Source organism: Thalassophryne amazonica, chromosome 6 (genome assembly GCF_902500255.1).
Source record: "Thalassophryne amazonica chromosome 6, fThaAma1.1, whole genome shotgun sequence".
Taxonomy (NCBI): Eukaryota; Metazoa; Chordata; class Actinopteri; order Batrachoidiformes; family Batrachoididae; genus Thalassophryne; species Thalassophryne amazonica.
The window spans coordinates 83,200,467-83,224,893 of NC_047108.1; the positions used below are offsets into that span (position 1 = coordinate 83,200,467).

At 42.8% G+C, this 24,427-nt stretch overlaps 1 protein-coding gene and 2 long non-coding RNA genes across 3 annotated transcripts in view; 1 reads left to right on the forward strand and 2 right to left on the reverse strand.

Annotated features, from left to right (window-relative positions):
* LOC117512520 (histone-lysine N-methyltransferase PRDM16-like) overlaps positions 1–7,675 on the forward strand; it is a 16,572-nt gene extending 8,897 nt beyond the window's left edge. Inside the window, exons 2-4 of the mRNA XM_034172625.1 lie at positions 2,879–3,192; positions 4,491–4,533; positions 4,638–7,675. Of these exons, the coding sequence (XP_034028516.1) occupies positions 2,879–3,192; positions 4,491–4,533; positions 4,638–5,422 (1,142 nt within the window). The 3' untranslated portion in view covers positions 5,423–7,675. The remainder of the gene's footprint in view (positions 1–2,878; positions 3,193–4,490; positions 4,534–4,637) is intronic.
* Positions 1–13,208, reverse strand: part of LOC117512521 — a 14,758-nt gene extending 1,550 nt beyond the window's left edge. Inside the window, exons 1-2 of the long non-coding RNA XR_004561314.1 lie at positions 13,095–13,208; positions 1,529–1,532 (exon numbers count right to left, since the gene is read on the reverse strand). This is a non-coding gene — a long non-coding RNA (uncharacterized LOC117512521). The remainder of the gene's footprint in view (positions 1–1,528; positions 1,533–13,094) is intronic.
* A 4,800-nt stretch (positions 13,209–18,008) lies between these two features.
* On the reverse strand, positions 18,009–24,200 carry LOC117512522. Its single transcript, XR_004561315.1, has 2 exons — positions 20,224–24,200; positions 18,009–20,132 (listed from the first exon to the last, which is right to left on the reverse strand). It is a non-coding gene; the product is annotated as an uncharacterized LOC117512522 (long non-coding RNA).
* Between the last annotated feature and the right edge of the window lie 227 nt (positions 24,201–24,427).

Consider the following 24,427-nt stretch of genomic DNA (forward strand, 5'->3'; position numbering starts at 1 on the left):
TTGTATTTTTTCTGAAGATATTCTGAATTATGAACTTGTAAGTTAAAGGTGCTGATAATTTTGACCACAACATGCCACTGTGTTGGGGTTGATGGAGGGTGATGGAGCAGGAAGAGGCAGGAAAAAATAATTTTGCAAGAGAGCTGTCTTTTATTGTCACTCAAAATGAAGCAGTATTGTTTGTGACAGGGAGGGGGAAAAAAAGGACAGACAGGTTATATGCCATAAAACACACAATGAAAGTGAATTGAAAACAACCATTCAACTAAATGAGAATAAACGTATGAAAAACTGTGCTAGGTCAAACATGGGAGTCTCCTTGGCCTTCTCAAGCCACTGGGGTCCTCAGCACTGAGCCACCTACACACCACATGGTCAAATGTCATAGCTGACGACATTTCAACACACTTCACAGCAAATCCAATCCCTCTGCATGCAGCGCATGGCTTCGCGTCAGTATTTCCCATGTGCACTTTGACACATCCAAATGGCTTTCTCTCCGCTGTGCATGCCCCCTTTTTTTTGAGTCTGCCTTCAAAACAGGCAACTTGGAACCCAAAATCAGCTGGGTGAAAATGTGCATCATGTGACCTGTTTGACTAATCTGACCCCAGTACCTTTACGGACTGATTACAATGTGCAGCTGGCTGTTTGCCATCAAGTGCATGAGTCATAGACAATGCCAACTGTGCATGTGAAATGTAAAATGTAGTTCAGTAAGGCCGTAGTCAGTTTGTCTTCAGAATCCAATTAAGATCTTTTGGATTAAGCCCAAGGCCCCTCTGTGCGTCTGGCAATCAATGTTCAAATGGATTTTGCCGGACCATCCCCGCACACCTGTCCACACTGCCACCGTGCACCGGCTGTACAGAATATCCAATTAGCTACAGGGATCATACTGACATTATTGAACTTCCTGTCTGCTGGCTTGTCTCAACATTTCACAGCTACTTTTGACTCCTGAAATTGACTCCTTTGGTTGCCACCAATGTGTCCAAATGAAACTATCGAGGGATTATTTATCAGCCTGTGACTAATTTAGTCAAAGTGCTGTCCTGAACTAAAGTTTGGAGTCTTCACAACAATGTTTCACAGTGAGTTTCTCTTTAAACACAATAGGTAAAGTAAAAGAGCGTGGGTCAAAGTAAAGACAGACATCGATAGTGGAGGTAAAAATAACTATAAGACTGGTAGTGGTGGGATTTTCTATTAAAGCTTTCCTTATTCACATCACGTATCGACTTTTTTGGCACTTTTCTAAGATTTTTCTAAGATTTCTAAGATTTTTTTTTTTTTTTTTGATAGTGCATGAAGATTGCTCCAGGTTTAGTAGTACTACTTTATGTTTTGTCATATTTTTTCACTACAGGGGAGTAAAATGGTCCAAAGGTTATTGTTAAGAGGGAAATACTCAATAAATCCACAAGAAGCATTTTGTTATAAAGACGCATCAATACACCTAAAAGACTGAAGCATTAGTTTACTGGCAATTTGTCAGTCACCTTAGTGTCTTTCCTAAATCCTCCACTGGCCTAATTGGTCCTTACCCCATTTTCACAGCAGGTGCAGTCAAAGCAGCAGGTTGGACTTTTGCTCATTTGCTGTCACTCAATAAATTAAATTCAGCCCGTTAATCAATATGTTCTTAGTTTCTCTCCTTTCTCTTCATGTTGCGGTGAGTCAGCCTGCCCTGATTTGTATTCTTTATGGCTGTCCAGACACAACTCCAATATCATCCCAGGGAGACGAGATTACAAAAATTGCACTTGTATTTTGGAATTCTTCAAACGCCTCAAAGCAAGACCATTTAACCCAGACAGCACAGATATTCCATGCTCATTTTTTTTTTTTTTTTTTTCCCCAAAGAGGTGTCTGTCTCCACATCGTTTGTTAATCAGTTGCTCCCTACTCTCCCTCTCACCCGGAGCTCATGCGTTTACCCTCCCTCAAGGGTCTCTCCCTCTTAATGTTGTTCCTCCCATTGCTGGCGGGGTTGGGGAAGAGATGGGGAATTATTTGTCTGTGTGTTCTCAGTAAGTGGGAGTGGGGAGTGTCGGGTGCGGTGGATGAACATTCCAGGAATCCATCCACGATCAAGCTTCTCATCTGTGTGATTCTGTCCGTTGCGCAGAGGAGGGCAGTGAATGGTTAACCCACTGCATAACTCTGGAAACATTCCCCGAAACACTGCCCCCCCCACACACACACACACACAAAACCTCCAGTACATTATAGTGTGATTTGTGAGCACTATTAGAAAGAGTTGCACTCTCAGTCTGCTAATGGTGATATTAATGTAGCAGCAAAGTCTTCTGTGTCAATAGCTGCAAAGAGCTAAAGGCTGTATATATATATATATATATATATATAAAAAAAAGAAACTCTTTATCCAGCTTGCCTTAACTTGTTGCTGTAAACATCTTACGTGGTCGATATAGTCGTCCTTTACCCTGCGTGTACAGAAAATCTTCACTTCAGCTGCAAGATGGCTCCTCTCCAAAACGCTACGGACGATCCTCGTGCCCTCTCCTTATATGCATTTTACCCGCTCACACAACACATGCACACTCTCACAAAAAGCACACACGCTGCCATCCTCTGTGCACGCATGTGGGTGGAAGGAGAAGGAGAGCAGAGGAGCGAAAGTAAAAGAGAGAGAAAGAGTAGAGAAGCCCTAACCCTTTCCCCTTGGCTGCTGGAAAGTGAAACTTCAGAGTTTTTCTTCCTCCCCCTCTCCATAGTTTTTGATAGTGCAGCACTGGCAGCCTCTGTGTGCCCCTCTGCCCACTCTCTCCCGTTGTGTTCTGGTGGCCAGCTGCTAGCAGAGTTGCAGTTGTACGTGAGTGGGTGGGTGAGACTCGTTTCCTGTGCTCCTCAGGGCTCAGCTCCAACAACTACTGCAGCACGCTCCGGCCAGGGGCCACGGGGGCCACTATTCATAACAAACAAGGGGCTGGCTCCTCTCCTCCTCCTCCTCTTCCACTGCTTCATCCTCATCTTCCACCATCTCCACCACCACTGCCATCATCAGCATACTGCCCACCCACTCCACCCACGCCACTGCACCCCTCTGAGCCCCGGCCCCTGGAGGCCCCCGGTCTGCAGGCTGGGGTGCCCCTGATGCATTCACAAGGGTTGGACATGGAAGTGGAAGAGGCTCCTGAGGGTCCAAAGCCCCACACCTCGCCTGAGGTAAGCACACAGAGCCTGGCTCAGCTCCAAGGCGGAGGCTGTTCTCTGGGTACTGCTCCTCCAAGTCAAATAAAAGTTTGATCCATGTAAGACTGAGTGGAGATGAGCATCCAGGGGGCAGCTTCACCCTGTTATTGCAAACACACTGAGGGGGTGGAGAGGTGACAGAGAGCAGAACGTGACTGGTGATGTCATCACGGACGTGTCCTGGGGTTCGGGTCTTAATGGGGTTCTTTTTCATTATTGGAAAGTTTTCTTACACATGTAAGCGGCATCATCTCTCAGCCCTCTCAGTATCTCACTCTCTGTGTGGAATCTGGCAAATTTCCTGAAACACTGGAGAAGAAATGCCATCTTATTTTCTCCTTTTTGTGTGTGCGATTTGTTTGCTTTTACATTTCCAATTCTCCACTCTTGTCTAGTTTTTCATTTAATCTTTTAATATAGCTCGAGTCAAATTCACCTTCGAGCCAGGAGTTGCTGCTCAGCATTAAGAGTAATGCAGTTTACAGCGGTTACATGGAGTCACAACGTGCGCATGGAGATAGCAGATAACACACAACGGTAGTGAGATGAGACTGAGTAGAATCAATACTAGTAGACAATGAGAGGTTTGCACTGACAGCTCAGGAAATGTTTGTTCTGTCCTGTGTGCATGTGTGCACGTGCATGCGGGTTTGTGCCAGCGAGCATTTAGGAGCGGCGTTTGATTTCAGCTGTCCTGCCTCCCAACGAGCCTCCCTATCTCTACGGACAAGCCATCTGTTTGCCCGGTGCATGGCGTTCTGTTCCGAAGGAGGGGGTGGGGGTGGGGGTGGAGGAAATGGGCAGAGAGGTGCAGGAATGGCAGGAGCAGGGAGTTGGTGCAGGATGAATACTTTAGATGGGATGTAGAACAGAAGAGAGAGGAGACGAGTGCGCGGTGTGCCTTGCTCACGCTCTAGGGAATACAGCATAGCTGCCTTTGAGTGCAGGAGAATATTCGGCAGATATTATTAGTAGCGTAGATCAACCTGGCAGCTCGTTTCGTGTCTCACAGGACAGCTCCAGTATCCAGGAATTGTCAACTGTTTCCGCAGGTTTTTTTTTTTTTCCAGTTTGCTTGTTAATCTGAAACCATTTATCCCCATCTTTAATTCAGTACGACCTGCCATTTCTGTTCAATGTTGCTTTTGTTTCCCTCTTCTGTTTTTAAAATGTTGTCTCTCACCGTTGCTCGTCTTCTGCATGCACAGACCACATTTCATACAGAGCGTATTCATGTGTGCGTGTTATAACCGCGTGTCTTGTGCTTTTAGGAGGGCGAGAGAGACAAAGGACGCGTGACAGACAACAGCACAGGTATGAACAAGGCCTGAAAAGTTGAAATATTTTAATATCAATAAAACTGAAAGGGTGACACTTACGTTTCTCTCTCACTTTCCTCGCTGTCCCTGCTTTGGAAGGTGAGCAGTGTCATGTTGAGAGGGATCAGATGGCTAACGGCTGCTGCGGTGAAGGCTTGACTGTCTCTGCGTCCATGCCTGTGGCGGGCAGAGGGAAGAAAGGGCTGATGGGTGGATCAGAGGAAAGTGTTCTGCCAGAGCCGGGTGCCTGGTCTGCACAGGGGTTAGCCTGCTCCCTGTGCAAGCGGCTGTTCAGCAGCCTGGAGCATCTCAGGGATCACGAGTACCGCCACACCTTGTCTCTGATGGCCTTGACTCTGGACTGGCCCAACATGCCGGGTTCACACCATCGACCTCCCCAAGCTCATCACCAGCTGCAATCCCAGCCTCTCCTTTTCTACCACCAGCCTCTCTACCGCCCCCAAGTGTCAGATTCTGCGCCATTACGTTACCTGTGTTCCCAGTGCCCCGCCAGCTTCACACTCAAATCGAATGCAGACCGACACGAGAAGACCATCCACTTCAAGAAGAAGCTGATGCAGTGCACGTACTGTCTGAAACACTTCAGAGACCGCACGGACCTGCACCGGCACCTGTCGTCCGTGCACTCCAAAGAGAGAGACTACACCTGCCCTGCTTGTTCTAAGGCTTTTAGCACCCAGAAAAACCTGGCTACACATTTTAAAGTGTGCTGTCAGTTGGGGTCAGTGCCAGGGGCTGTGGTGGAACTGGGAGGCGGTATGGGGATGGAAATGTCTCAGGGTGGGGTCCCGGATCCGCTGTGGCGGCTCTCTGGAGATATGAAAGTAGAAAATACTAACCACAGCATCAATATTAAAAACTGAGGCCTGATTCGTGAACGGGAAGTTTTGCTGACACGCTCACGTAGAAGCGCATCCTCACATACGTCTTTGTACGTTTATGCAAATAATGTTGTGTGACGTCACTGCACTGAGAAAGGAAGAATTAAAATCGATCCATGTCCAATGATATGATTGGGACCTTTTTTTTTAAACATCTTTTGAGATTTGGTGTCATTGTTATGTTTTTTTGCATTAATTTTAAGAAAAGCACAACTGCTTTGAAAAACTGATTATTTTTTATACAAAACTTGACTTTGTATTTATTTCCAGTTTGCAAAAAGTTGACTGGACCCACTAAGAGGTGAACTGGTTTCCATTTTAGGGGTGGGGGGCTATTTTTTTTTTTTTTTTAATCTACCCAACCTCAACCACTCGTCTGGTTCTCTGTCTCCACTCACGAGTCTGACTCCACTCACCGCTCCTTTTTCGGCAGAGATCTTTATCTCTGTGTCCAGTCCTGCTTTACTGGCACAAAGACAATTAGACTCAGTTTGGCTCTATTAAAGCTTCAGCATGGCTCACGGCCCACACAACCACCCCACCTGCAGGAAACGTATGGCATTGCAGCACAAACAGACCTCAGTCAGATTGTCTTTTACCAGCTGCATCTGCAATAATATGTAGAATTAAAGAACTTAAATTGCAATTGGTGTTTGTTTGTCCACACCTGAACTCAAACAGCAAAGAAAAGTGATCGGATCTCGGATTGGTGCGAGTTTTCAGTGGAAACTCAGGAACTTCTGTCATCAGAAATGACACGATTACCTTCAGCCGGCCCTGTTGGAACAGTGCAGATGGAGGGGATGTGTCCAACAAGACAAAGCCAGCTAAAACAATAGACCAGTAGCTCACAGATGGGGGTGGTGTGGTGTCATATTCTCTCTCTCTTTCCATCCATCTCTCCTTTTCCAGTCTGTGAGTCTCCTGGTTGCTAAGTGTGGCTGGACCTGGACAGTAATTGGCCCTTCACAGATCCAGCCGTTCTTAACCTGTGACCCTGCTCAGCTGAATAGGAGCACCGAAATGGAGCGCGGGCCAGGTGACGCGTTTAGTGATGTCACAACGGCAAGCAAATAGATAACGCTGTGGTTATGGATAAAGGTAGAAGAGTAGCATATCGGGGAGAAAAATGCAGGAGAGCAACAAGGATGTGAGTTTGGAGTATAAATCTGAGTTTACAGCAATCATCTCCATCTTACATAATCATCTCCACCAACCAGATGAAGGAGGCAGGTAGCCTCCTTTGTGACATCATAAGGCAGGCAGTTTGTTAAATTAAGAGACACATGCCACTTCATTAGGTACACCTGTTCAGCTGCTTATTGAAGCAAATATTTAATCAGCCCGTTGCGTGGCAAAGCCTCAATGCTTTTTGTCATGTAGACATGGTGAAGTTCACACCAAGCACCAGAATGCTGAAGGAAAGTGGTTTAAGTGACTTTGAATGTAGCGTTGTTATTAATGCCTATCAGACTGGTTTGAGTATTTCATGAATTGCTAATCTACGGGGATTTTCATGCACGATCATCTCTACAGTCCACAGAGAACGGCCTGCAAAAGAAGAAACATCCAGTGAGCTGTGGTTTGCTTTGGTGAAAATGTCTTGTTGATGGCAGATGTCACAGAAGAACCACCAGACTGGTTTGAGCTGGTAGAAAAGCACAGATAAATTAACAACAGAGGTCTGCAGAAGATCATCTGTAAACTCAAAACATGTTGAGCCTTGAAACAGATGGACAAAAAGTAAAAGTCCACACCAGGTGCTTCTTGAAAGACTGGAAAACTGTTGCCTGGTCCGGTGAGTCTTGATTGCTGCAGTTGTGTAAACGACATCAAAGTGTGGAACCGTCCTGCTTTGGACACACAGTTTAGGCCAGCGATGATGTAATTGTGTGGCAACTGTGTGATGCCGTCACGACAACACAGACCAAAGTCTCTGAGGAATCTTACCAGTATCTTGGTGAATCTGTGCCACAAAGAATTCAGGCAGATATTAAAGTTCAGAAGCCTAAAGGAGGAACAGCCTGGTATTAGCAAGGTGTACCTAATGAAGTGGCCAATGAGCATATCCCTTAGTGGTAAAGTAATTTAATAAACTACCTGAACAAAGATCCATCACCCTCACCCACCCACTACCCGTCCACCACTCTGACATGTTTTGCCTGCTCACATCTGACAAATGGATGATCACAACGTCCACCAGCATCTATTGGTCGGAGGAGGTGGTTATTGACACGGTCCAATCATAGAGGTTTATTACCTCTCGTACCGTGAGTACCAAGACATCCATCTGTTTAAGTCATGATAAAAATGTGCAATTTGTCTGCAAAAGCAGAACTGGCATCTAAAGGGGAACTGTACCTAAATAAAGTCCCATTTCTCAGGTAGCAGCTTGTGTCAGAGCCAACAGTTAAAACACCCCTCAGTGTCACGAACGCGCAGAGACCCGTGCAGAATCAGACATGAGTGAAAAATGGCACATACAGCGTTTGTCTCTGTAAATATTGTCGAGATATATCAGGTTGTGTATTGTACATCGATTTGTAGTTTTCTATTCAGGATGAGACTCTGCAGCTTTTATTCTGTTATTAAACTGTGATGGAAAACCTAAAAACCCTCTGCAGTTTTTGTCTGGGGCATAAACACAATCACTACACTTACAATTTGTGTCTTTGCATTTCGACTTGCTGCTCTAAAGATGCATGTGATATTGAGATGTTTTTTTCCTTATGCATTGTGTGTCTACTTGATGCATGTTTTTGTTGCTGTTATTGTGCTGTCGAGTGTTTAATGAGAGCAGATGTAAATTTGCAGATGCAGGTAATTATGCCAGTAAACTATGTGTTTGACCCCCTCCTTTTTTGTACAGTAGATGTTGCGCCTTATGTTGTTCCCAAAATTCATTCCACAACACACAAAGCTGAGTTCACCTAAATATAGTTCAATCTAGACCTGGAGAAAGCTCAGGCATTACTATCATCATTTATTGCTTTTTTTAATTATTATTTTAAATATTAAAACCTTCCTTCGTGCGTGCGTGTTTCCCGTCCTTCCCTGTCTTGTCGCCGTTGGTGTTTGTGTTGCCCTGGCAGAAATTTTCTAGAGCACCTAAAGCAGACTGAGCCCTGTGTCTGTGTTTATAGTATCTCTTTGCTTTTATTGCTTTAGTATGGAGGAGGTGCAGTTGCCAGGGCAACTGTAGCATTGAGTAGGATTGGGGTGGCCATGGGAATTGATGGTACATTTCTAGCCATGTCGCTAATTAAAGGTAATAACTGAGAACTGATGTCTGGGTCGACTCGAAAGAGCTTCATTCAATCCTAATCTATTGTTTCACTTCTCTTTCCTCTCCTTCACCCCTCCTTCTTTCCCTGCAGTGAATGACTTCACAGTGATCCGTAAAAAGTTCAAGTGCCCCTACTGCAGTTTCTCTGCTATGCACCAGTGCATCCTTAAGAGGCACATGCGCTCCCACACTGGTGAGAGGCCCTACCCCTGTGAAATCTGTGGCAAGAAGTTCACCAGAAGGGAGCACATGAAAAGACACACACTGGTGAGTACAGATGTTTGACCTCCAATAGGGGGCAATAAAACAGGCAATGAGCACTATTTTAATTTGTTTTAATCATTAAAATTCTCAGCACACTTGCTGCTTTGGTTCAAATATGTGCACACGGGCTATAAGTAATCTTGACCCCTTCGTACCTTTTAAACACAGACCTGCCAACGATCATACATTTTGCACGTGTACATTCTGACAAAGTGGCTACACAGTATAAAAATAAATAAATAAATAGCAAGTAGCTTCTGATGCATCGTTCTGTTTCCATGCTGGAGCAGCAGTACAGTAAGTGAAATGTGTAAAGCTGACGAATAACACCTTTTCCTGAATGCACTTTACAATAAAAGCATTTGAGTGTGTGTGTGTGTGTGTGTGTGGGGAGGGGGTGGAGGGGGTAGGTGATGGTCTAGAGGTTAAGCAGTGGGCTTGAGACCAGAGGATCCTCAGTTCAAACCCTTCTGGCCGGAAAACCACTAAAGACCCTTGGGCAAGGTCCTTGATCCCCAAATTGCTCCCGTTGTGTGGTGAGTGCCTTGCATGGCAGCACCCTGACATCAGTGTGTGTCTCTGTCTGTGTGTGTGTGTGTGTGTGTGTGAGAATGGAAGGCATTACTGTAAAGCGCTTTGAGCTTCTGATATAGATAGAAAAGCGCTATATAAATGCAGCCCATTTACCCACCCGTGTCTACATAAAAAACAAAAAATTGCAAAGAGAGTTATTGTGAAAGGGAAACGGTTTTCCAAAAATGCTCTGAAATAGTACATCTGAAATAGATTTTATCACTTGATAAATCACAGTCAAGAAAATCAGCTGAAAGTGATGAAGACAGAGTACTGAAACAATACACAATGTGCACAAGTACCAAGATGAACGAACAAGACTTTCAAGAGCTTTGGAACTCATACTTTTAGTTGGAAGGTTAGGGGAAGTGATGGTCTCGTGGCTAAGGTGTTGGCCTTGAGTCCAGAAGATCATGGGTTCAAATCCCCACCTGACTGGAAAATCACTAAGGGCCCTTGGGCAAGGCCTTTAATCCCCTATTGCTCCCAGTGTGTAGTGAGCGCCTTGTATGGCAGCACCCTGACATCGGGGTGAATGTGAGGCATAATTGTAAAGCGCTTTGAGCGTCTAATTCAGATGGAAAAGCGCTATATAAATGCAGTCCATTTACCACTTAGTTAAATCAGTAATAAAGCTGAATAACTGTTCTTTTGCTCTTGTGTGCAGTGTGTGTGTGTGTGTGTGTGTGGAATGTACTGCACCTGCAGGATGTCAGTGTTGCTACAAGAATAAATTGTCTTGATTAAAATGTTGACATTCTCTCGTCAGACAGTAGTAAAAAACGGAACCATCACAGCCTAGTTCTGTTAAATATTTCACCAGCAAGGGTGGGACAGCTCCTCCCCAAAACCTGTGTGTATCACTGTACTGAAAAAACACACACACACAGTAATCTTGGCAAGGCTGTAAATAGGTGCTGAAATGTACATATTTCAACAAATAATAAAAATTGTAAAACAAGTTAATGTTTCAACAGATGTGAATACAAACTAGTGCATGTAAAGATGGTGTGTTATAAAAATGACTGTTTTCATGTAGATCTGTCTATTTTTACAATCCAAATTCTTAAAATTCACAGACTTGGTTCATTTTCAAACAGTACAAATCGTGTATAAAGCAATAAACAATTTACTTCCAGCAAATATTAAAAATATGTTTTTTAACAGATCAGGGGATTGCAGTCTGAGGGGGAAAATTAATTTAAAGCATCAGTGGGCACAAACAACATTAAAAGGTTTCTGTATTTCTGTCTGTGGGGTGAGGATGTGGAACAGATTGGGAGTGGGGCTCAAGCAATGTCCAAGCATGAACCAGTTCAAACAGCGGTACAAAAATGTTTTTTTCTAGGTATAGGGAGGAGGAAGGGTAATGAGGGTTAGGGTGTTTTTGTTTTTTGCTTTGGCTTGTAAATATATAGTATTTTGTATGTAAGTAGGTATGTGTAGGTGTATATATGTGTGTGTGTATATATATATATATATATATATATATATATATATATCGGTTTAGGTGTGTAGGAATTTATGTGTATATGTGGCAAAGGGTATTACTGGTTGTGGGGAAGAAGGAGTAGAGATAAATAAGCTGATGCTTCACCCTACCCCTTTTTGGACATGTTGGGTACACCGTAGGAACTTTTTTGTTGTTGTCTTTACTTATCTATCTTGTAATTGTTGTTGTATCAAATGTTCGAAATAAACAGTTTTCATTCATTCATTCATTCATCTTCAAGCGCTTATCCGGGGCTGGGTCGTGGGTACGGTCATCCTACTTTTGCTAATAAAAATGGAGGTGAAACCTATTGGATTTCAGTCTTTACATGAGATGTGTAAAAAAAAAAATGTGATTACTATAAATATTACCATTATGTTTTGAACTAGAGTCTCATGAATAGATCCAGAAATACTCTGGATCCCTGAAAAAAATTAGAGAATTTCAATTTTCAGGTCAAGGTATTTTTCTTTTTTACAGCATTTTGCCTGTCAGTATAAATGTCATAAATAAAACTAGTTTTGCTCAAAAGTTTCAATTTGTGTTATTAATCAATCACTAAAACGCTCTTCATACCTCAGATACATGACGGAGGCTGAATTTCTGCCTCTTACAGCTGTTGGATGTCAAGAAAAAACTAATTTATAGTTGTGCTGCTTATGCTGGATGTTGTGCCTCCAAAGAGTGAAATGTGATTTGTCAGATATCGGTGTCTTTGTCTGTCTGTCCAACAGGTCCACAGCAAGGACAAGAAGTATGTGTGCAAGGTCTGCAGTCGGGTCTTCATGTCAGCAGCCAGCGTCGGAATCAAACACGGCTCCCGTCGCCATGGAGTCTGCGCCGACTGCTCCGGCAGGGGCATGGCTGCACTGCTGGACCACAATGGAGAAGTGGGCGGCGACATCTCCCCAGAGGAAGAGCTGTATCCCGGTGACCATCGTTTCCACGATGACCAGGCGGAGTGCGACGGGGACGGGGAAGAGGAGATGATGGTGGAGGCGGACGGAGAGATGGGTGAAGGGGAGGAGGAAGGAGCAAAGTGGAAGGACTCAGGGATGACCACTGAAGGACACGGCGCACTGGACAATGAGAAGGAGGAGAGCGACTCCTCGGCACAGGAGGGGGAGCAGCAGAACGGGACTGAGAGGGAGTTTGCCTGGATCTCCTAGAATACGGCCGGCCCTCATCGCGGCTCCTCCACCAATCTTTGAAGATCTCTTGCGATCTCTGGGGCAGAATCCTCTGCTCTTTATCAAGTCGTCCCACTGTGGGCGGACCTTCCGTCGAGGGGGAAAAGCTGTAGAGCGACGCGCGACGATCTAAAAATTACGAGTAACGCACTCAAATGCACAAAACATATACGGACACACACTTAAGATGAACTCTCCCAACTCTGACAGTCTCAGTAGAAGGTGAAGGCACAGGCGTGTGTCTCTTCCTGCTTACCTCCTTTACTCCTGATTCAGTGTTTTTGTGTTTTTCTTGACAGTTCGGGCCACAGTCCTGCAGTTTTCTATTCTGTCACAACGGGAATCAGCAAGGATGCTGCTGAGAACAAGGCTAAGTTTGGCGTCACAATCACCATGGAAACCGAGGCTCATCAACAGTCCTTGGGAAGGCGCATCTCTAAATCTATTGCAGTTGTCAGAGGAGCGGGCGGCCCGAGCGGGCGCACATTGTTGATGCAGAGTCCTACTGCCACAGACTTGCACTTTAACTGACTCCTATCAAAGTCCTGAAGCCGTGGTTTACATTTTTGATCTGATCTTTACTTACCTAAACGACTCGGTGACCGCACCTACCTTTAAGGACATGCTTCATGTCCTCCTGACTGTTATCACCACATAGAAATCACTGAATCTTTGTGCAGATTGCTGTGTATATCGCCTTTGCCTTTCAGTGGGGTCCTTAATCTTTCTTAAGTTTACTGACGTGATCACAGGTTTATTGATCCGTTCCAACAAATACTGGAGATTTAATGGTGTACATACGGTGGAGAATGACGTGTGTGTGTGTGTGTGTGTGTGTGTCTTTCTGACCCAGCAGCGGACATGGATGCACCTGACCTAAACCAGAAACTCTTTCCATCTCTCTCACTGTGCGACCATGTCTCTCGCTCTCACCCAAATTCTCTTACTCTCACACTGGAGGTCATGACGAAAGAACCCGAGAGCCTCAGTCTCTCACGCCTAAAGGGATGCTGCCTTTTTGTTTGTCCCCCCCCCCCTTTCCAACTTTTAATTTGAATTTCTGAATACACAATATGCAGACTCCTTCCTTTCTCTGGGACCAAGGTTTTCTTTCCTTTTGGTGATAGGTTTTTTTTTTTCTTTCTTTCTGAATTTAAAAGAGGATCAAAATTGTGCTTGAATTCAGAGTTTGATATTCATAGAGTGTAATTAATTTGTTTTGTACAGTGACTATTTATTGACATTTGTGGGTTCTTAATTTTAACGAGTCGCCCCTCCCCCTCTCCCTGTGCGGTGAAATGGGACAGGGGTGTTCGTATGCAAGAATGTTTTGAGTGTCCGGTGTCCAAAAGAAAAAAAAAATAATTAGTTATATCAATTTCTTTAGATAATTTCCATGTTTTTGGCAATGTGCTTGACAATTCAAGTGAGGCAGATGTCTTATGATTATGATTATCAGAACTATGATTACTGTTGTTGATGTTACTATTATTATTAAGTGCTGGATGCTAAGCTTTATTGTGTGTTCTTTTGGATATTTTATATCTTGTATAAGGAAGAGAAAAAAAAAAAGCTTTTATACTGTACTTTGCCTTGTTGTGGACAGCAAGCCATGGGGCTTTTATCAACCTTTTATCGTGCCAGTTTACGCTATTTCCATCGTACTTGCCATTTTTTTTCCTCGTTATTTTTGTTTTTACCAAAACAAATTCAGACATCTCTTGTTAGACACCAACTGACACACGTAATGAGCGCACACCTTTTTTTTTTTTCCCCTTTTTTGCGTCACTAACGTACACTAATTGAAGAAGCCAAAAACAATCAAGTACCTTGTGTTCATGAAGTGCTTTTGTTTGACGGTCTTTGTGTGCAGGTGCTTTTGGATTTATTGTTGTGGTTTAACAGTTTGTTGTTGGCTTTTTTATTTTGTCACGCTTTGAGAAATGCATGTTTGTGGCCTGTTGTGAATATGAAGGGCTGCACAGTAGGACCAGCTAGAATTTTTTTTTTTTTTTTTTTTTTGCCATAGCCTTACTTGATTTTCCACTGTCGACTGGAGACATGTGACTTGGATTCAGATTTTTTTCAACAATTATTTTGGTTATTGTTACGGTGTCGCACAGGCGTCATTGACTTTGCTCCTGGAGATTACCTGCCCTGCATGCTTTCCTGCTCTCCCTGCTCCACCCACCAATAATAAGACTAGTCAACACGATTTTTCTTGCATAGTTTTTAAATAAACTTGGGGTAATTTGGTAGCGCTGGATTCGAATCTAGTGTTTGGTTTTTGCTAATCATATAATTTTCTTCTTCAAGCATTGAAGCAAAAGCTGCAGTCTCGCACACTTCTTCAGCGCCATAAACAATTTTACGGCTTTTTGTTCACATTTCGTGAACCTGGTTTTAAAGCGATGCTTTTGAAGCTGCTTTTGTGCATGATTAGTGGCGTCAAACGTATGATTGAATGAGCAACCTTTGCATAATACATCAATAGGGAACATACAGATTACAAAAAACATGATGTGATAGAGGAAATCTGAGCTCAGATGTGGATTCAGCACCCCAAAATTAATTATCCTAAATCAGTTCTCAAAGTCCACGCAAGAAAAAAAAAAAGTTTTTGTTGACCATTGTAATAAGCCAGGTGTGTTCAGCCAATCAAAAGCTGGGAAACATCAGACTTAACTGACCAGCTGTGGTTGTAGCAGGTAGACGTATAAAACGTCGATTGCAGGTGATCTCCAGGAACAGGGTTGGTGACCCCTGCGTTGGGGTTAAGGTTACTGGCGGTCACGTTTCCAGTTAAGCAGAGCAACACTTTCTGTGTGCTCTGCAGCCAGATGTGTAAAACTAACCCTAGTTAGGATAATCACAGCTGTTTTTTGTTGTTGTTCGCATCGTTTTCACCCGAGCTGAAATGTGGCATGTGGGTTTGCCTGCTGGTGGATGGCAGTGTTCACTCTGCATGCTGTCTTTCTGCGCCAGGCCTTTTGCAGGTGCCACGGGACTGCACTCCTGGGGATCTCAGTGTGAAATATTTGATGTTTTATTTCCAATCATCCACTTCATTTTAAATGCATTTATTGTACTCATTTTGGCTTTCAAATTTGAGACCGTGGATAAGATTTGATGAATGTTAACTGTGGGGTGGAAGGAGCTTATGATTGGTGACAAATCTCGGACCTCGTCCTCACAGCCCGTACTGTACGTCTTCTTTCTCATACCGGGTTGTGCTTCAGGAAACGTCTGCCGTCGACCCCCTCGATTATGTGCCTCAGCCATATTTCGCCTGTGTGTTTGTGAAGAGTGCTAACAAGAAGAGAGTATTTGTTTAATGAGCCAAACCTGATCGATCAGATTAGAGGTACAAAGAGTTTCCAGGATCGACTCCAGAGAGAAATCAGGATTCTAGCTTCTCCTTCCCGCTGTGTGTGCTGGTGACCTTTTGTGCCCTGATTCTGTGGTCTTAACTGCATGCCTGTGTTCATTTTGTCATACCAAAGCAACGTTTTTGGCCTCTGCACACAAACGTCTCAATCCACATGATGCAAAACTGGAAGTGTTTGCTCTTATCGCAGATGATTATGGGTATTTAGATGTGTACAAATTGCAATCCTCATTTAGCCTGTATAGCTTGAGTCACACATGCAAATCATGAAGCCATAGATATGGGTTTATCTATATATTTCAAAATTGGCGCTTTTTACTTTAGATTTTGTTCTACTAAAAGCGATGTGTGTATACCTTCATATATATATATATATATATATATATATGAATTTATATTACTGTTATATATTTATTTTCTCTCAAGTTTTAGAGGATCTTTAATTTGTAAAAGGTCGCACTTGACGCTTGAGGTTTATTTACTTTGGGAATACTGTTCAATATGATACTGACTTTATATTGATGATCATAAACCTGTGTTTGTAACAAAATGTGCTAAATAATTAAAAAAAAAAAAAACCTGTCCTGTTTTACACCAGTTTTGTTTGGGGCAGATGAAGTGCTCTTGTGCAAATCTTTTCGGTTGATAGTACTGTTCACAAAACATTTTTACAGTCAACCACGAGCCTCCTGTTTGGATGTTGGGGCCGGCCCTTGGGCTGCCTGAGCCTCTTTCTAACTTCATGTTTAGTGGAAGATTTAGCTTGACTATTATTTGCAAATACCAATCAGTCTCAATAAATTTTGAAATCGCTGCTGTAAAGAAGTGACGTTTGTGCTGTGCTTTTTGTGTCAACAGTTCTGTGCCAATGCCTCAGAAAGTAGTGTGCAGATTGACCCAAGTAAAGGTAGACTGGATTATGTAAAAAAAAAAATCACAGAGCATGTTTAGATTTTTAATGGCTCCATTTTTCAACATCTTGGCTTTCATGTTGCGATTTAACCAAAACCTGAAATGAAAAAGGACGCACTTCAAATACAGACTGATCACTGAAGAACAAATATGCTCATCAGTGTTGTGATCTTTCTGCCGTTTTAGGGGAGGATCATGTCTCAAATCAGCTATTTCTGTTTTAAAAAGAAACTCCAGATTTTTCAAGCTGGGTCTTATTTGTCAAATTATCACTCGGTGCAAAAATACGTTTAATTACACTGCATGCCAACAAAGCAGTGACACTGTATTGTTTTCACTTGCATGTGTGCATGTGGACAAGATAACCCAAACGTGGCTGGACAGATTTCCTTCGGACTTGGCGGGACTATTACTTGGACAGGTATCTGGATGTGATTAGATTTTGGAGTAGTTTGGACATAGGTGAAGGAAAACATGCCCCCCCCACCCCAAAAAAGCTTCTTTAAAAAAAAATATAACCAAGAACCTAGATAGATGACTGAAGGCACTGATCAGCAAAATATTTGTGATTGATTGGTATGAATGACTTCATAAAGTCAGATACTGCTAAAAATCCCATTACAGACATGTATATCTTCTTGTACACTTGTATCATGGCATGTAGCACGCAGGGTACACATCAGCCCTCTGATGGCTTTCATTGAGTTGGAACACAAACATCACTAAACTAACCAGTCATACAATGTAATGGCACAGGGTAAGATAAAATCCTCAAAGCGAACCGCTTCTTATTATAGAATTGCTACAATGTCATTAGATGTGACTATGCAGTCATTATTTCCAGGACATACCACCTGGAAGACCTCCCTAGGTATGTTCTCCAGGTCTTTCATGCCCAACTGGGAGCAGATCCCAGGACAGACCCAGGGCATGTAGGATGAATACATTTCCCAGCAGGCTTGGGATCCCCAGAAAGTTACAGAACTTGGCTGAAGATGGGGAAGCTGCTTCGTCTGCTACCACTGTGACCCAGACGCAGTGTGACGCAGATAAGCGGCAGAAAATGAGCGAATGGTTATACAGTTAAGGCTCTTTGTGATTTGGTGATGCCACTCTGGATAAAGCCAACACACAATGATAATGATTGTTGTTTTGTTGCTGCTGTAAGCAGCAGAATGAGCCAGTAACTGTGTTTGTGTTCTAATTCAACACTGGATCGATTAAAATCCTTTGTGTCCCGAGTGAAAACTAGAATGCTAAAACATGAAGCAGGAAGGCTCACGCTGGAGACTTCCATTAACATCGTTGATGTTTTATTATTAACCACAAGGGGGCAGAACAGACATGACAAAGAAAATAGACTGTGGCCTGTGGCTAATAAATCACAGGATACAACCAGTCAACACGATACACACCTCTTCATGCAGCCAATTTGTTTTTGAAGGCAGAATAAAGATCCTGACTGCAGAATTCTTCCATTCAGGTTTATTTTCATTCTGTCACATTACATCACATAGATCACATTATCAGCATCATACATGGTCATCCAACTTATCAAGCGCTACTTGTAGGCTTGACATTCACACAAACACACCTTGAGTGCACCACTTCTCACAAAGTGCTTTCTCGTTGTGCGTGGGTCTGCTGATGAACGCCCGAGCCCGAGCCCACACGCAGGAGAAATCCTTCCCTCCAGCGATGATCTAAAGCCGATGTCTCTGTTCCCTCAAAATGCTTTAAGCATGGTGTGTACGTTTTTATATTCAGAGGAAAACCAGCTAAATCGGCCTCAGATCATCAGCTGCTGATAGGGGAAGTCTAACACATAAAACCCTTCAGTGTTGTGTCTCCTAATAAAAAAAAAAAAATTTTTTACAAAAAGGAGCGATGCTAGACATGCAAAACAACCTCAAGGTCAACCAGTCAATCAATGACCCAAAAACAAACAAAACAGGAAAGAAAGAAAAAAAAAAAATAAAAATAAAAAGTCAGTTTTCACACCAGCCAGTAAAAACACAACATGACGACAAAAAGGATCATGGGGCAAAGGAAGTAAAAGGGTAAAAGGTGAAAACTGGACAAACAATAAGAGCACAGTAAAAGATGCAGAAAATCAAGCGGAGCTGCCTTTGCGATGCGTTACGTTTATATTTGGAAGGAGATCCCTCGGCTTTGCCACTGCTCACTTTCGCACGGACACTGATGAAAGCAGCGCACACATTTGGCAAAACCAAGGCCTGTTTGATGCACATTTGAAGGGTTTACTTAGCTTAATACACTGGGTAAAGGCTTGTGTGGGACCACAGTAAAGCTGAAAACGACGTGACGTTGGGAGCGTTGCAGTAGTGGGGGAGACAAAAAACAAAACGGGGCTACAACAAAAGAAGTGGAAGACTAAAGTGTGCTGTCTGCTGGAATGTGCAGGGCAGGGTTGTTACCCCCCAAAAGATTCCATCATGACCCCCCCCCCCCAAAAAGTCAAAGGTGTTCCCGCCGAACAACTTGATAATCGCGCATATTCAGAGAAAATGACTTTTTGGCAGGGAGAGAGAAACGTGTGAGCGACGTCACAGATATACTGTTCCAACATAAAGCATCTCATTGCACAAAGTAAGCTAGTACATAAAGCAATACTGCATGGTTGTGGGATTTATTATTTTGCAGAGCGGCAGCAACTGTCTGTTAGTGATTAAAGTTCCGGATACGGATTCACTACAGACAGAACAAACGAGCCACGGCGAGAGAGAGACAAACTTTTCTTTTTTAGGTTTTACATTCAACAAGTTTTCTTTTTCTCCCCTTTGTCTACAAGCTGCAATATACACTGAATCATTACGTGTTATATTCACTATAGCTTCTCAATGGACTTAAAAAAGGAAAACATATTCTGAGCAAACGGTACTGTTAAAAAAAATTCCTTTTCATATAACAGAAATACAACAACAAAGAAAACATACAGGAAAAAAAGCCTTGCAGCTCTTAATGTTGCATATGTACAAGAAAAACCTGACACTGCACATTCATCCGCATCGTGGCAGTCGGCCTGCTTCCCGTCAAATCTTACTCTCCATTTTCCCTGCATGCCCATCGATGGTCAATTCCGAGCTCCAGGTCACGTTTTCCAGGTAGAAGCTGCACTTGTCCATCAATTTTACAAGGGGAAAATAATAACAATAATAATAATAATAACAAAAATTCACCAGACATTCAAGCTGGAAATTTTCAGAAAGTTTTAAATTTGTGCCCAAGAGCAGCTTTTTATCTAGAATTCTTTCCGGTTCATACAAACAAGCTCCTGGCGACGGGGCTCCGGCCTCAGTCGTCACAGGCCGGTTTAGTGCAACTAACGAGACAAAGCTGCTGACAATCACAGGAAGCTGTTTAGCCTAAAGCCATGCCCTCATTATTGTTTACATGAGAAATAGCACCCACAAATGATGGTTTTCAGCCCCATGACATCGTTCCTGTTTGGAACGCACCATGTGGCACTGATGAGGGCGTGTCACTTTCAACAAAAAGTTCCTTTTTTCAGTTTCAATCCCATTAAAATTACTGCTTGTAATCAAGCCTCTGAGTGCTGGAATCACCTTCAACAACTGCATGATATGACAGAAATCCCATAAAAACAAAGCTGCTGAGAAGAAGCTATCGGGGAATCAACGGGGCTCCTATAGCCACACTTTAAATGAACTCACACCAAACATTAAAACTGCATAGTGTCACTATTAATGCACTCTATAATTTTACGATTACTTACAGCATATATTAGTGGTGATATTATTAAATATTTGCAGGGACTAATTAAATTGGAGTGTGTGATTGTCTAAGAGCCGTGATTTCCTGGATTGTTGGACTTGTAGAGACATTCACTTATCTCGGCAGTGATGGTCACGTCTCTGGGTGTTCTGACTTTAAGGTCAAGACACATCTTCATGGAGTCAAGAAGTCAGTGGACAGAGGGGTTTAGTGATGCAGACGTTCAAGTCCATTGGGTCTTTGGAGCATCATTTATCAACAGTGCACACAGATTTGTGCTTAAACTGTGTTTTTGAACATTTCTATGCAATTCATGGAATTTATCTACTTGTACTTTCATTTAGAAATGTGTGTAAAATATACACTGTCCTGACCATGCTTACACATACAGCATCTAGTGGTGGAAGAGGGGAACTGCAACTAGAAACCATTACTGCCATCACAACATGCAACCTCATACTTTCTTTACTGCCTCAAATTAATAACTACACAAATAGTAATAATGTTGAGATAGAAGCAGACGTGTAGCCTCATTGGTGACAAAACGTACAAAAGACACGTGTGAACTCAACAGCAGCTTCTGACTTTGTTATTTAAATAAAAATAATTAAAACCTTTTAACATTGAACATCTCAATCGCTGCCTGTTGCCACAAGGTGTGAATCAAAGTTTCCCGACTCAGATCTAAGTCACGCGTTTAATATTTCATCAGTCCACTGCTGCTGCTGAAATGTAAATATATTGGTGGCGCACGAGTGGATGATCACCATTATTTGGACAAAGTGTACAGTCCAACCTGCTACACTGGCATGAAACAAATCGTATCCCTCCTGCAATTTTATATTAAAAATGCGCCCACATCTTTTTTTCCTGTCCAAATTTGATAAGGAGAGATTTTATGGACGTGGGATTTACTTAATGATGAGAGTAGGACCGACTTGCATCTGTTTAATAGATAGATTTTTTGTACTTAGACACATACTACACTTTGTGCGACAACATGCAGAACCTTTTCTACACACACCGGTTGATAAATGAGGGCCCAGGTGCTTCCCATCTTACTGTATGATTGTGAGACTTGGACACTAATTCATATTATTAACAAGGGAACAGGTCTCAGCCTCACTACATCTAAATTCTGGGTCTGTTAGTGAAGTACAGGGCTAGCTGTTTCCAACCACTTTCGTAATGTCTTTGCTTCCCTCTTGATTTACTGTTGGTGTATTAATGCCTTAGGTACAGTTATTTCTAGCCGACTGATTCTCCTCTTTTTCTCTCTGTCTGAGGCACTGACAAACACACTGACCTCAGGATACCCTATCTATGCAAAACCTGGAGGCTGAGACTAAGCACGTACCACTGTCACCTGTGCGCTTGCTCAGGAGTGGTTGTAAGGTTAGACCTTACACATGTGAAGCACCTTGAAGCAGTGTTGTTGTGATTTGGTGCTATTTAAATAAAATAAAATAAACTGAATTGAACTGACACTAACCAGCAACCTAAGATGACTGGATGTCTGTGGTGCTGGGTCCCATTGGAAGATCCTTGTGTACCGCTAGAAAGACTTTGTATCAAGTAAGTGGTACTTAGGGAGACTCACATGAGGAGTATCACTTGCATTGTGAGGGAATGTTTTGGACATGAGGTGTGTTTCTCTGTGGATGATCCAACACACAGGTGTTTCAGTGTTTAGGACAACAGGGGCTGGAGGAGGCCAAAGGCACACCCACATTTCACCCGGCTCCAGCAGAGAGATGGACAGTTATCCAAGGTGAGCGCAGTACTCAGAGGGCTGGTTACTAACTTTATTTTATGAGAAGGGTTGTAAAAAGGTAACTTCTCCCTTAATGTGCAGTAACAGTCCTGATCAAGGCCAGCAAACACATCCATCTGTAACCCTGCGGATGGAATCTAAAAGTGCTTACAATGAGGGTCGACAGAGACCCGATGGGCTGCATCCGACAATCTATCAAAGATCAAACCACCAAGAACAACAACAACAAAAAAGACAGTATTTAAAGTGGTGTCTTGTACTAGTAACAGCATCTACACAGTTACTTGCTCAACTCAGTAAAATGTAATATAATTCGAGATGTTGGTAAATAAAGCAGAAAAAAGTTTTACGGGATAGAGTGTTGGGAGGAAGCTGCTAACGAGTGTTTGTTACGTGTAGCTGTTTACTTCGACTGATTGGTGCTCCTCTATGGAAAGGCAAAGTGAGCGACGGTCGCAGTACCGCGCTGTACTTCTCGGTACCACAAAACCGCAGCTATCATTAGCACAGACACAACTGTCCACATCGCTTGTTAATGGGGACCCCAGAGGTACAAAAACCCTTATCCCTGAAACCCCATTTACTCCACCGGGCAGTGACAAGCCCCCCCGGCTTAAAAAAAATTTGCACTTCAAAATTTGTGGATATAAACCATCCATGTATAAAAACGTGTCTGCACAGTGCTACGTAGTGCAATTTCATTTCAGTTTCCTGTTCTTTCTGTTGGCACTTTGTGAAGCTTTTGAGAGGATGACTAGGGACAAGGGATCGAGCTTATCCAGGATGAAATGATCCGAAAACATTTCAGAAATAGTACGGTAGCTTATGATCTCTGACGTGAAGAGGTGCTAACAGCTACAACTGCATTTGTTGTTTCCCGCTGTGTTCACACCACTCAGCGGTAACGAGTCGGGCAGCAGCAGGAGCCCCGGCTACAGAGTCGTGCCGGACTTCAGCTGAAGATTCAGCTCCGGTAAACCTTCACATGCACGTGGAAAGAGGCCATCTGTTTTCCATGTACGTCTGTGATTGGTTCAGTGTCAGAGGCCAGAGGACGTGCTGCAGAATCGATAGCTCAAGAGCTGGTAATCATCGGCAGACGTGACAATCTCTTCAGAAGTGCACGTATGCTGCCGTGACTCCGCCTCCGGATTACAAAATTAAATTTACAGGCGGTCACCCTGAGAAAAGCAGTGCTATCTTTAACTGGAGCTAAATCCAAAAAAAATGGGTTTAACTGCTGCTCGACAGGGCAAGCTTTGGGACGACTTGTTTTAGGCATCTGTGACCCATGCCACGGAAGCCCACATCTGGACTCCTGCTTGCCCTGTAAGACACGCCCTCTGTGTCAGCAAACATGGTGTGGTGTGACATGCTTGGAGCAAGCAACAGCTTCTTTCCATTTAAAGCAACAGGCACAGATTTTAATCACCACCTCTGTGTCTGTGGGGTCATTTTTGGCTCAAACCCTTTAATGTACATTTATTTAAAAGACATATGCTCAGTTGTAGTAGCTTGCAAAAAAAAAAAAAAAAGGTGTATACTACCCCATTTAAAAATGATTCCAGTTTTCAGCAATATCTGATCCAATTCTCAGGTTTCTTTACTGTTTTTGTTTTATTTTTAAGATATCCTGCCAAACTGAAATACTTTATAAAGATTTAAACACAAAGGTAAATAATGAGGAGGGGAAACATTTCATATCCTGATATCTATGAGGAATTGCTGGTAAAATTATCAATATAGTTTTGATGTTTTTCTTGTTCCACATCACAATTCACAGAATTATATGATGGGTAAATAAAACAGGATTTGTAACTTGAGTGTTTTTCTTCAAAGACTGTTAAACACTACTATTTAAAAAGACACTAATCAAAGAGGGGAAAAATAAAAATCATCAACTATGCTTTTGACTATAAAATAGCAAATTTATCTTTTATTAAACCTTACAAAAACGACAGCCTGGCTCCCACTAATTACTGTCAGGTCCATACGTATTTGGGCAGAAACCATATTTACCCAAGACCATCAAAATATGGCCATTGGGTATTGTGAAGGCTTTGCGTGCGTGCATCTGTCCATCTGTCTGTGCTCGGCATACAGTAGTGTTCAGAATAATAGTAGTGCTATGTGACTAAAAAGATTAATCCAGGTTTTGAGTATATTTCTTATTGTTACATGGGAAACAAGGTACCAGTAGATTCAGTAGATTCTCACAAATCCAACAAGACCAAGCATTCAAGATATGCACACTCTTAAGGCTATGAAATTGGGCTATTAGTAAAAAAAAAAAAAAGTAGAAAAGGGTGTGTTCACAATAATAGTAGCATCTGCTGTTGACGCTACAAACTC